The sequence below is a fragment of the Homarus americanus genome, unplaced genomic scaffold (genome assembly GCF_018991925.1).
Source record: "Homarus americanus isolate GMGI-L3 unplaced genomic scaffold, GMGI_Hamer_2.0 scaffold19117, whole genome shotgun sequence".
Lineage (NCBI taxonomy): Eukaryota > Metazoa > Arthropoda > Malacostraca > Decapoda > Nephropidae > Homarus > Homarus americanus.
This window is the reverse complement of record NW_024754704.1, coordinates 1,904,321-1,918,037: the sequence shown is the minus strand read 5'-3', so window position 1 is coordinate 1,918,037 and position 13,717 is coordinate 1,904,321. Positions and strand designations below refer to the sequence as shown.

Below are 13,717 nucleotides of genomic sequence, written 5' to 3'. Positions count from 1 at the left end.
GGCCCCGTTAACTCCTACCTCACTAAAACCAACAAATAAACCCGTGTGTATATTTTGCGGTTTATTCCCGGACGATATTAATGACTATGAGTTTATTCCCAGAAGAAGGAAGTGAATCTATCGACCTGGTAATTATTTAAGAGCTAGTGAACGAAGAGTTGTGGTGTGTGTGGTGGAGGCCAAGGTGGTGTGTGAGCGAGGCAGTGTACAACAGTTAGTGACCGTCTGCCGAGGTGGACGGACCTAAACCTTCATTCCTCCCGGTCTCTCACATAAACCCTTCTACACCTCTCTCTCTCTCTCTAACTCACTTTCTCTCACACCGACGTTCAATAAGAGAGAAACTTACGATAAACAAACTTACTGAGTGAAAGAATCTGATAAATCACCAAATTACCATCGGAATGTGGATCATAATAGTGACCAACCCAACTCCTCAACTACCCTGAACTACGTCACCGAACTGGCTCAAGCACAGCCCTCAAGAGCCAACAATGTACATGCTTAATGCTTGACGACCATCCAAGCTTGAGTTATAACTTGAGGGAAATTTGTTTGGTTTGAGTGTGAGTTTTGTGTTGACTTCTGAGGTGAAGGAGAATAGCCTCGAGTTGCTGCTCCTGCTTCTGTTGTTGCCACTCTTGGTAAGTACCTCACCCTTCAGTACCTCACCCTTCAGTACCTCACCCTTCAGTACCTCACCCTCCAGTACCTCACCCTCCAGTACCTCACCCTCCAGTACCTCTCCCTCCAATACCTCTCCCTCCAGTACCTCACCCTCCAGTACCTTACCCTTCTTTACCTCACCCTTCAGTACCTCACCCTCCAGTACCTCACCCTCCAGTACCTCACCCTCCAGTACCACCTCCAGTACCCACCCTCCAGTACCTTGTCATGATTCTTGAGCCTGAAATACCGGAATCGTGAATCCTGAACCTCGAATCCTGAATCTTTTATACTGAATCTAGAATAACTTGATCTGAATCTTTAATCGTGAATCTCTAAAACTGAATCTTGTCTCGTGAATAAACCCAGAAGAGGTCAAAAAACTTTCTATATATAATGCAGTTACAGTGATACTACAGTGATGAAACAGTGAGTGTAGTGATGCGTCTGTAGGGTCCCGTTAACTGAAACCGGATTTAGTATCGAAAATATAGGTTACGTTTTTTTTTGTGTGTGGCGACCGATATATTTAGTAGTAGTAGTAGTAGTAGTAGTAGTGGTAGTGGTAGTAGCAGTAGTAGTAGTAGTAGTAGTAGTAGTAGTAGCAGTAGTAGTAGTAGCAGTAGTAGTAGTAGCAGTAGTAGTAGTAGCAGTAGTAGTAGAATCTAGTTATCGCCTCAATAAATGGGTAATGCACCTTTAGAATCTAGTTATCGCCTCAATAAATGGGTAATGCACCTTTAGAATCTAGTTATCGCCTCAGTAAATGGGTAATGCACCTTTAGAATCTAGTTATCGCCTCAATAAATGGGTGATGCACCTTTAGAATCTAGTTATCGCCTCAATAAATGGGTAATGCACCTTTAGAATCTAGTTATCGCCTCAATAAATGGGTAATGCACCTTTAGAATCTAGTTATCGCCTCAATAAATGGGTAATACACCTTTAGAATCTAGTTATCGCCTCAATAAATGGGTAATGCACCTTTAGAATCTAGTTATCGCCTCAGTAAATGGGTAATGCACCTTTAGAATCTAGTTATCGCCTCAGTAAATGGGTAATGCACCTTTAGAATCTAGTTATCGCCTCAGTAAATGGGTAATGCACCTTTAGAATCTAGTTATCGCCTCAATAAATGGGTAATGCACCTTTAGAATCTAGTTATCGCCTCATTAAATGGGTAATGCACCTTTAGAATCTAGTTATCGCCTCAGTAAATGGGTAATGCACCTTTAGAATCTAGTTATCGCCTCAGTAAATGGGTAATGCACCTTTAGAATCTAGTTATCGCCTCAATAAATGGGTAATGCACCTTTAGAATCTAGTTATCGCCTCAATAAATGGGTAATGCACCTTTAGAATCTAGTTATCGCCTCAATAAATGGGTAATGCACCTTTAGAATCTAGTTATCGCCTCAATAAATGGGTGATGCACCTTTAGAATCTAGTTATCGCCTCAATAAATGGGTGATGCACCTTTAGAATCTAGTTATCGCCTCAGTAAATGGGTAATACACCTTTAAAGAATCTAGTTATCGCCTCAGTAAATGGGTAATGCACCTTTAGAATCTAGTTATCGCCTCAATAAATGGGTAATGCACCTTTAGAATCTAGTTATCGCCTCAATAAATGGGTAATGCACCTTTAGAATCTAGTTATCGCCTCATTAAATGGGTAATGCACCTTTAGAATCTAGTTATCGCCTCAATAAATGGGTAATGTACAGTTGAAGACAAAATTTCCTGGACAATTGGCAGTACCTAACTATTTGAGAATCATTAGGTGAAGATTATTGGAATTTTAGCGTGAAAAGATATATATAACTTGTACCAATACATAATAATTTGACGCCAGGAATATAAGAGTAAAACAAGTAATATATTTTAAAAATTATAATTCTCTTCAGAAAAACTTATGAAAACACTGTTGTTCTACTCAACATCTTTAGAGTTTTGATCGCTGCTGCCATTAAATAGGTTACTGCACCTTTAGAATAAGAATTACAACATTAAAAAGTGTTATTGGCGCCGTGATTGACTTAAATACATAGAGTGGGTCAACGCACCTCACAAGGACGTCAACAATGTCAGCTGGATCCGTCTTATTCTCACCTCCCGACATCTTTATTCTCTTAAAACATAATAAAAACTCTATTACCAAATTACCAAGTCATCACAGTAGTAAAAAAAAATTAATGTAAATAATTTGACCTTTTTATATTATGTTTTACTACGTGGTGGAAGAGAATAGTTAATCTCAGTGTCGAGTTAAATAAGATGATTATCGTACATCGGTAGGAGATTCGTTATGAATGCTGAAGTTGCCAGATAGAACAATAATGCAACTGGAGTGTTATTTTTTTCTTTTGTTTCGTTATTCATGTCATGATTCTCTAACAATAATTTATTTGAGTTGATATATTTTTTTCTTTTATGCGATGATATATGATAAAAGAACAATGATTAATATACCGCTAAAAATATATATAAGCTAATCAAACTTTATACATCGTGCAACATGGCATCCGAAGTATATCAACCTGGAGGGATTCTTTTCCCAGAAGATACTAGGACTTCCAGGTACCGCTAGCGTACGTATCAAGCTGTATTTGGACAGTCTGACTAATGACTTCTTAGCTCCTCTTGGGAATTATAAAAAAACAAAACACAAAAGTCCTGAGGAAGAATTACTTTTTAACTGCTCATAACAAAGGCGTTGAGATAATTAAGTTGATTATGTAGAGTTGCTTCTTGTACTTCCTCATGAGGGTAATTTTTTTTCCCAGGTGAAGGTTCGTCTCTTCACCTCAACCCACATGACCTCTTGCTGACCCCTGAGAGATCTTCACTTCACTCAGGGATATTTTGTAACTTTTTAATAAACTTATGTAATAATAACTCCTGCTGACATTTATTGACCCCAGCTGACATTTATTGACCCCAGCTGACATTTATTGACCCCGGCTGACATTTATTGACCTCAGATGATATTTATTGACCCCAGCTGACATTTATTGACCCCGGCTGACATTTATTGACCTCAGATGATATTTATTGACCCCAGCTGACATTTATTGACCCCAGCTGACATTTATTGACCAAAGATGATATTTTTTACCGCAGCTGACAAGAGAGAGAGACAGACAGACTGACAGACAGACAGACAGACAGACAGACAGACAGACAGACAGACAGACAGAGAGACAGAGTGAAAGAGAGCGAGAGAGACAAGGGTCAGCACACACACACACACACACACACACACACAGGGTCGTGTCCAGCCTATTCAAACTCACCCGTTCGTATCGCTACTGGACGTTCACTGGCGTTCATCTCCCTTTACAGTGGTCCAGGAGACGTTCACTGGCGTTCATCTTCCTTGACAGTGGTCCAGGAGACGTTCACTGGCGTTCATCTCCTGACAGTGGTCCAGGAGACGTTCACTGGCGTTCATCTTCCTTAACAGTGGTCCAGGAAACGTTCACTGGCGTTCATCTTCCTTGACAGTGGTCCAGGAAACGTTCACTGGCGTTCATCTTCCTTGACAGTGGTCCAGGAAACGTTCACTGGCGTTCATCTTCCTTAACAGTGGTCCAGGAAACGTTCACTGGCGTTCATCATCAGTTTCGTTTATTTAGTCTATTTCTTACACAAGTCTAATCTGTTTATCTGTTTTAACTCCAGTTCTATAAAACTTTGAATTTACGAACGTTTGAGAATCCATCTTTGTAGTGTAGTGTAGTGTCGTGTAGTGTGTCGTGTAGTGTGTGTGCCGTGTAGTGTAGTGTGTGTCGTATAGTGTAGTGAGGCAACAAACCCATTATCACTCCTACAGTGGTCCAATTAACCTATTATTATTAGGGCTCCATAAAACACGTGACCTCTTACACTTATTAAAACCTCTATATATATATATATATTAAGGCCACCATTATCCACCTCACAGCCAGATTAACACTAACCCCCATATGTATATTTTCTACTCCTTCACAGAGCTGATCTACGCGTGTGACCAGGATTACCTACTCCGTCAGCGTCGCCTTCAGGATTCCCACAATGTCACGGTGGAGTTGGTCCCGCGGGTGTTTGTCAGTGACGTGCATCCTCGCGGCCATCTACCTTACCACTGGCCACCCTTTACTATACCTCAGAGGTACCCGATATGGTAGGACCCACGCCATCATCTGTTTATCTTTCAGCTCGAACGCACTTAAAGGGGACTTTTTGTCACCTCTTACTAGTGATGCTTCGTAGTGCCACTTAGAAATTTACTAGTACCTGGCGATTAACACCTAAGTATATAAGTAACACTTTATTAAACTTATACAATACACTTAACTATTTTTGAAGGGATTATTGAATTAAGTAAAGTAGATTTTTAATTGATAATGAGACGTAAATATTTAGATTGTTTTTACCGACTCCCCTCCCCTTCCACCCCCCTCCCCTCCCCCCCAAAAAATGGTTTAGTGTATTGGTATGTACTGCATGACTTAAACCCGTGTATTAAAACTCATTAAGACCAACCATTAATACTTTGGTTTAACCCCGCACTAAGCACATCTCCCTAACGTATATACGAGTTGTAATACCTCACTTCCCTCTTCTCTCGCTGTTATCTCTATTTCCTCCTCCTCCTCCTCCTCCTCCTCCTCCTCCTCCTCCTCCTCACCGTCCTTGGCTGGAACAAAGGAAGAAATACTAGTAATGGATAACAAGCGTTGATAATGACCATAAAGTGCTAAGGCAACAAGTATCCACATCCACACGTACTTGTTCCTCTCCTCAAGCTGACACACCTGAGATAATTAAGATCCCGGACAGGTGTTATGGCACAGGTATACCTCGTCACACCTGTCCAAATGTTTAGTCTGGATGCAGTTGTTAATGTGGATACTGGAAGTAATTTACTCTCTCTCTCTCTCTCTCTCTCTCTCTCTCTCTCTCTCTCTCTTTTGCATCTTGGTCTGGGTTCAAATTAATAAATAAAATATACTTATAATATTTTCTTATCATGGTTTTGGATTATTATTATTTATTATTATTATTATTATTATTATTATTATTATTATTATTATTATTTGTATAGTAATATGAGATTGTTTACATATGAATCAATAATATATTTTCTAAGATAAATGTAAATACTTCCTTATCAATCTATCCACCCCTTCCACCAACAGATGAATTAATAACTATCCACTATCTATCCACTATCTATCCACTAATATGAATTAATAACTACCCACCGCCCACAGGTTACGCCCGCAACATTCGCCAGTTACCGTGTGTGTCTAAGCGAGGTGGGGCGGGCGTCTGTATGTTCGCCTGGGACTGCATGAAGGCGAATGGAACCCACTTGGACACTTGCATGGACAGGTACAGTTTACTATGTCTATTTTGATGAGGTAGTTCTAGTTTTGTTCTTCGTGTTCTTCTTGTTCTAGTTTTGTTCTTCGTGTTCTTCTTCTAGTTTTGTCTCTATTATTATTATTATTATTATTATTATTATTATTATTATTATTATTATTAGACACCATTCTCATCATCATCATCATTATCATACCAGCTAATCAAGTCATCTTAAATCCCATCCTGGTGAAGCTGTACAGGTAAGTGTTCTCGTTCTTACCTGTTAATTACCTGACGATGTTATCACCTGTTGTAGTTCTTTAATGAGTCCCGTTACTGACACACTTCTTCTGACGCCACCAAGTCCTGTCTGTCTGTCTGTCTGTCTGTCTCTTCTCAACAACACACATGCTCTCTCTCTCTCTCTCTCTCTCTCTCTCTCTCTCTCTCTCTCTCTCTCTCTCTCTCTCTCTCTCTCTCTCTCTCTCTCTCTCTCTCTCTCTCTCTCTCTCTCTCTCTCTCTCTCTCTCTCTCTCTCTCTCTCTCTCTCTCTCTCTCTCTCTCTCTCTCTCTCAGTATCACTCACTCACTCTCTCTCTCTCTCTCTCCGTTAGCTTTTACTTCGGATCCTGCTGTAGGCTGCCAGGGGCTCGACCTCCCGTCTCTGAGGTCACCAACGAGATCGTCCCCATGATCCCAGGATTCGTCCCTACGTCATCACCCCCAGGAAGTGACGTCACGGGAGGCCATACGTCATCATCTCCAGGAAGTGACGTCACGGGAGGCCATACGTCATCATCTCCAGGAAGTGACGTCACGGGAGGCCATACGTCATCATCTCCAGGAAGTGACGTCACGGGAGCCCATACGCCATCATCTCCAGGAAGTGGAGGTTCTGCCACGTCGGGTGATGGTTCTGCCACGTCGGGTGATGGTTCTGCCACGTCGGGTGATGGTTCTGCCACGTCGGGTGATGGTTCTGCCACGTCGGGTGATGGTTCCACTCCTGAACTAAGTCCTGACACTGGTTCTACCACTGCAGTCCGCCCTGATGTCGGTTCTACAACTGACGATGAAATGGTTACTCCAGGCGAAGGTTCTATTGTACCAGGCGAAGGTTCTATTATACCAGACGAAGTTTCTATTTTACCAGACGAAGGTTCTATTATACCAGGCGACGGTTCTATTGTACCAGACGAAGGTTCTATTGTACCAGACGAAGGTTCTATTGTACCAGACGAAGGTTCTATTGTACCAGACGAAGGTTCTATTGTACCAGATGAAGGTTCTATTATACCAGGCGACGGTTCTATTGTACCAGGCGAAGGTTCTATTGTACCAGGCGAAGGTTCTATTGTGCCAGACGAAGGTTCTATTGTACCAGATGAAGGTTCTATTATACCAGGCGAAGGTTCTATTGTACCAGGCGAAGGTTCTATTGTACCAGGCGAAGGTTCTATTATACCAGGCGAAGGTTCTGTTGTACCAGACGAAGGTTCTATTATACCAGCCGAAGGTTCTGTTGTACCAGACGAAGGTTCTATTATACCAGACGAAGGTTCTATTATACCAGGCGAAGGTTCTATTGTACCAGGCGAAGGTTCTATTATACCAGGCGAAGGTTCTATTATACCAGGCGAAGGTTCTATTGTACCAGGCGAAGGTTCTATTGTACCAGGCGAAGGTTCTATTGTACCAGGCGAAGGTTCTATCACCCATGACGGAAGTTCTATGATGGGCAGCACCCCAGAAGACGGGGCCATCATAGGAGACATAACAGTCTCTACTGACGAAGGTGCTATGATTGGAACTCAACCAGAGGAAGGTTCTGTCGTCGGTGTGGGTGTCCCAGGTGAGGGTTCTGTCACTCCCGGCGAAGAAGGTTCAATCACCCCAGAGGAAGGCAGCACCAGTGAGGTCAGTCTTGGTGCTGCAGCAGGAGGTTCTATAGATGGGATGGATTCGTCGATGACAGACACCTCGACAGGAGAGGGAACATTCGACGGCATGGGCTCGACGGATGGTGCTCCAGGATCTGTTATTGGGGGGACGGTCGAGGGAAGTCCACCTGCCGTCATGGGACAGACTGGAGACGAAACTACTGTCGAACTGGGTCCCGTCGACGGTCAGACTGGAGGGCAGACCGGGGGCGAACAGTCAGCCAACGATGGACTGGAATCAAGCAGCCACCAGTCAACGGCCGACGACCAGACGACAGAGGAGGCGCCATCCACGACTCTCTTTCCGATTTCTACTGAGGAAACTCCTGCTGCTACACCGTCGTCGGTACCTGGAGGCGGAGACGTTCCTACTGACGGAGAGGGACCTTCAGGAGACGATGGACAGACAACAGACACAACGCTCTCGCCTTCAGGCACTACAGACGAAGGAGAGAGTCAGACCCCAAGACCTGGTGACGCAGACCAAGGGGAGACAGATGGAGGGGATGCCCCGTCTACTGCGACAGAAGTGAGCGTCGCTGTCGACCCCGAGCCCTCACACACCGAGGTCACGGCTCCCGGGATCACTGTAGGGGATGATACAATGACCACCGACGATGCAGGAAGCACCACTGGGGCTCCTACAGCAGAAGAAACACCTGAAGGAGGAGTCACTCTTCCGGATTCTAAGCCAACTCTCCCAGACATCGATGCTGCGACACCGATCAGTCCACCTGCGACAGAGTCCACCATGTTACAGGAGGCCACAGACGCCCCTACGACACTGTTTCCTGTAGAAGTCGTAGATGTTTCCTTCACAGAGACAGAAACCACGTCAGAATCTTTAGCAGTAGAAGACGTCACGACATTGTCACCCGGAGTTAGTGGGTCACACACGACTAGTCCTTCAACCACTGACGCAGCCATCACAGTCACCGCCACCACCAGTCCCGACACTAAACCGCCAGGCGAAACAACATTCGTGCCAGTGTTCGCCGCAGCCACAGTACGTCCTGGTAAACCCGACGGCGACGCTGACGATGACACGACGGAGTTAACACCAGTAACCACTTTCCCATCCCTACACGTCAGCCCGACAGAAGAAACAGAAATCCCCGCCACCACAATCATCTCTCCCTTCCTACCCAGCAAACCAATCATCTCCGTCCTCCCAGCCTCCACGACCCTCCAGTCCAACACGACAACAACACCTCCTCCTGCCCCGACGACCAGCCACCCATTAGAGCAAAGACCTATCATCTTCCCTGGAGGAGGAGAGGGCATAACGAAGAAACCTGCCGCGACTGAAGAACTCGACCAAACCGCTACAACACTACGACCTGGTGTAGAAACCGTCGATATATCCCAGAGACCCGATGAGCTAGAGACCACGATCAAACCCGTAGAAGTGACTGAAACCACTTTGAGACCCATTACTGTTGATGCCACTGACTCAACGGAGGAACCTGTTAGTGCTGAGACAACGTTAAGCCCGATCGTCACAACAGAACAAGAACCTGACACTGCAACGAAGAAACCCACAACAACGGAAACAACAGAGAAACCCACGACAACGGAAACAACAGTAAAACCCACGATAACGGAAGCAGAAGAAACCACAACAACAGAAGCTGAAGAACCTACGACAACAGAAACAACAGAGATACCCACGACAACGGTAACGCAGAAATCCACGACAACGGAAACAACAGTTAAACTTACTACATCAACAGAGACCCCAACAGAAGCAGCAACGACTACAACAGAAGACTTAGAGACGACAACAGAAGACTTAGAGACGACAACAGAAGGCACCGTTGAAAGTGAACTACTAGAGCGACTTAATTCCTCCAGTTACAAAGACAGTAAGTAGAAGGATTTTATTCCTGTTAACGGGGTTTTATTCCTGTTAACGGGTTTTTATTCCTGTTAACGGGTTTTTATTCCTGTTAACGGGTTTTTATTCCAGTTAACGGGGTTTTATTCCTGTTAATGGGTTTTTATTCCTGTTAACGGGTTTTTATTTTTTTTAGGATAGACTTTAATTTACACTTAATTTACACTTTAGCTATACAGGACTATATTCGATTTACATAATTTACACTTATTTACACATAACATATTGATTTACATTTGATTTACATTAATTTACACTAATTTACACATAACTTATATTGATTTACATTTGATTTACATTAATTTACACTAATTTACACATAACTTGTATTGATTTACATTTGATTTACAGTCTGTGGCGTTCCCGTCTACCCCACACGGAGGATTGTCGGAGGAAGTGAAGCAACATTTGGCGAATGGCCCTGGCAGGTGAGGCTTGGTCTAAAATGGTCTAAAAGGCTATAATTTTGTCGGAAATTTGTCGAAATGTCTTTAATTTTGTCGGAAATTTGTCGAAGTGTCTTTAATTTTGTCGGAAATTTGTCGAAGTGTCTCTACTTTTGTCGGAAATTAGTCTCAAAGCCTATATATTTTAGTTCAATATTTTCCGAGTAGTTTTCAATCTTGTTAATAGCTTCAAAATAAAATTGAATTATGTCTAAAGTGTCTAAATAATGTCTAAAATACTTTGAAAGTCGACAGCCTATTATCGTCATCTGTTAGTTATTATTATATATTTTCTTATTTCATGCTGCTAAGAGTGTCTAGGGTGAGTGAAATAAGGAAAACAAAAAATCAGGAAATAAGTTTTAATTTGTGATATATTTCTCCTTAATTTGTGAACTAATATATATATATATATTATTTTGTTCTTCCAAGTTGTAATGGAATAATTTGAAAGGAATTTTTAAGTATATGTGACACAGTTTTGCTCTCTCTCTCTCTCTCTCTCTCTCTCTCTCTCTCTCTCACTCATGACCGCCACTAACAGTTGTCGCCGTCTTACAGGTGTCATTAAGACAATGGAGACAGGTAACCTTCCTTCACAAGTGCGGGGCGGCGCTGCTGAACGAGAACTGGGCCATTACTGCTGCTCATTGTGTCGAGAAGTGAGGCTTTTAAATCCTTCTACATTTAATGAAACATATCAGTCGTATCCTTCTAAGACCATTTTATGTTACATTATAAATTACTGTTTCCTATAAGATCATTTTCTGTTATATATTTGAGTTACTGTTCCTCATAAAATTGTTTTTTTTTTATTTTTTAGTTACTGCTCCTCGTAAAACCGTTTTCCTTAATATATTTGAGTTAGTGTTCCCATAAAACTATTTTCTTTGATATATTTGAGTTAGTCATCTCATAAGACCGTTTTCTTTGATATACTTGAGTTATAATTTACGTTTTCTGTTACACCAATACCCTCAGAGGCTCACTAACACACTTTTACCTCCCCCTCCACCCACTCACAGTGTACAGCCGGAGCAACTGTTGTTAAGACTTGGAGAATTTGACCTTGAGAGAGCAGATGAACCTTATCCCTTCGCCGAGAGAAAGGTTCAGATTATTGCTACTCACCCGAAGTTCGATGCCAGAACCTTCGAGTACGACCTAGCTCTACTAAGGTGAAGTGGTAATGGTGGTGTCTTGAAGTGAGATAGATAGATAGATAGTTAGTGTGGTATAAAAAATAATAATAATAGAGACACAGACGAAAACAGACAGACATAGACACAGACACTAATGAACCACGAGAGAGAGAGAGAGAGAGAGAGAGAGACTAACCATCAACTGCTGTACACTTCAGGTTCTACGAGCCGGTGACCTTCCAACCAAACATCATCCCAGTGTGTGTACCTCAGGACGACTACTCCTTCCTCAACAACACCGGCTACGTCACGGGCTGGGGACGACTATATGAAGGTAAAGAGGTCGTGAACAAGTCATTGAGAGGCCATGAGGGATTGTGGGAGGTCTGTGAGGGATTATGGGAGGTGGGATGTCATATGAGGAGTCATTATGGGATCGTGACGGATTGTTAGAAGTCATTGATAGGTTATTAGGGATTTGGGGAGGCCATTGAGGGGTCGTCGGGGGTTGTGTATGGGCATTGAGAGGTCACGAGGGATAATTGGAGACTTAGAGATTTTTAGGAGGGAGATGGAAGTGTCTGGGAGGGATTTGGAGGACGTGGGATGGTCTTTGGAGGGAGATGAAGGGTCTTGAACGTTTATACATGTTGTTATGTGTTAATATATGTACTGCGTGAAGCTTGAGCCTTGTTCTTAGTTGAGATATAAAAATAAAAATTAATTCAGAAACTACTGATATTTACGAGAGAAAAAACAAAACATGGCAACTCAGACCTTTTCACCGAGTCGTAAAGTTACCGATTCACATTTTATTTTTTATTTTTTATGGATATTTTATTAATCCTTTCATCAATAAATAAAATAAATTATATCATGTTAACGTCAACCTTCAGATTAATATTTTTTAAGCTTTAATAAACTTGTAATAAAAATCACTTCCTTAAAATTTACTTGAAATTTTTTTAACTCAAATTAAAAACTCTGGTTCAGCGTTTCATCCACAATAGAGTAAAATTATAACATATATATATATTTTTGTTTATGTTATAATATAGAGCATTAAATCACAACCTATAGTCATGTGTGTGTGTGTGTATATTGAATTTATATAACCTGTATATAGTGTTTGTGTTATAGAAAGCCGTGTTACGTTGTCTTAATCATGTTCTTACGTAACACAGTCAGGTATTGGACAAGATCACACCAATTTAATCGGACTTAATAGTCTAGCAGATTTTGTCCAATAGAATTTTATCAAGTGGAATTTTGCCCAGTGGAATTTTATCCTGTGAAATTTTGTCCAGTGGAATTTTGTCCAGTAGAATTTTGTCCAATGTTTGCCAATATATTAAGGGGCCTAAGCACCTTACACACCTTCAGTAGCATGCACAGTAAGTTAACTAACACCACTAAAAACTCATTATTTAAGACTCTTCAATGTTTATTCTTATATCTCTTAATGTTTACTTAGTATCTCTATTTAATTATTATCTTGGCATGTCTAAACTTTCTATCCTTGCTTTTTTTTTATTTGCTTATTTTCTTGTTTTCTTAAAAGAGGAAACGCAGCTTCATAACTTAATAATGAACGCCAGGCGATGTTGTTTGCTCGTGTTGGCACTTGAGTTTAATCCTAACTTCCCTGTCTTGTTTACCCAGCCTGGAGTGAAGGTTGAGAGGGGAGGAAGGATTGTTTGAAGTATTGTCTGCATGAGAAGTGAGGTTGTTTACATGGCTGGGTATTGTTTGCGTGTTGTGGGACTGAGACCTTTGGTTTAGTTTTAGCGTTTATCTTTTTGTACCTTTGTCATTCTATCTGTCACCTTTGTATACCTGTGTGGGTCTATATGCCTCTGTACATCTGTCACCTGTGAATACCTATGTACATCTATCACCTGTGTACATGTCACCTGTGTACACCTGTCACTTGTGAATACCTGTGTACATCTGTTACCTGTGTACATCTGTCACCTGTGAATATGTGTCACCTGTGTATACCTGTGTACCTTCGCTCACCTGCCCTACACCTGACTGAGACGAAAGACTCTCACAAACGACACCTCCATACACCTGGACGGTATCAGTAAACAGCGTGGTCTGAATAACACACGTCGACAGTGATATGTAAACAAAAGCTATATAAAAAGCTTAAATGGTGTAAATCGTGTGTAAACAAAAGCTATATAAAAAGCTTAAATGGTGTAAATCGTGTGTAAACAAAAGCTATATGATGAAGCTTAATTGGTGTAAATCGTGTGTAAACAAAAGCTAT

The 13,717-nt window shown here is 41.8% G+C and overlaps 1 protein-coding gene across 6 annotated transcripts in view; it reads left to right on the top strand.

Moving 5' to 3' along the window:
- LOC121855992 (cell wall protein AWA1-like) overlaps positions 1–13,717 on the top strand; it is a 52,466-nt gene that overhangs the window by 34,632 nt on the left and 4,117 nt on the right. Inside the window, exons 1-10 of one of the 6 annotated variants that reach the window (XM_042351225.1) lie at positions 212–644; positions 4,659–4,830; positions 5,924–6,044; positions 6,632–6,840; positions 6,880–6,909; positions 6,952–9,822; positions 10,206–10,282; positions 10,862–10,962; positions 11,326–11,478; positions 11,661–11,776. In XM_042351225.1, the coding sequence (XP_042207159.1) occupies positions 4,722–4,830; positions 5,924–6,044; positions 6,632–6,840; positions 6,880–6,909; positions 6,952–9,822; positions 10,206–10,282; positions 10,862–10,962; positions 11,326–11,478; positions 11,661–11,776 (3,787 nt within the window). In that variant the 5' untranslated portion in view covers positions 212–644; positions 4,659–4,721. Of the gene's footprint in view, positions 1–210; positions 645–4,658; positions 4,831–5,923; positions 6,045–6,631; positions 9,823–10,205; positions 10,283–10,861; positions 10,963–11,325; positions 11,479–11,660; positions 11,777–13,717 lie in introns of those variants that run through there. The other 5 variants (XM_042351223.1, XM_042351224.1, XM_042351222.1 and 2 more) reach the window with 5 other exon arrangements.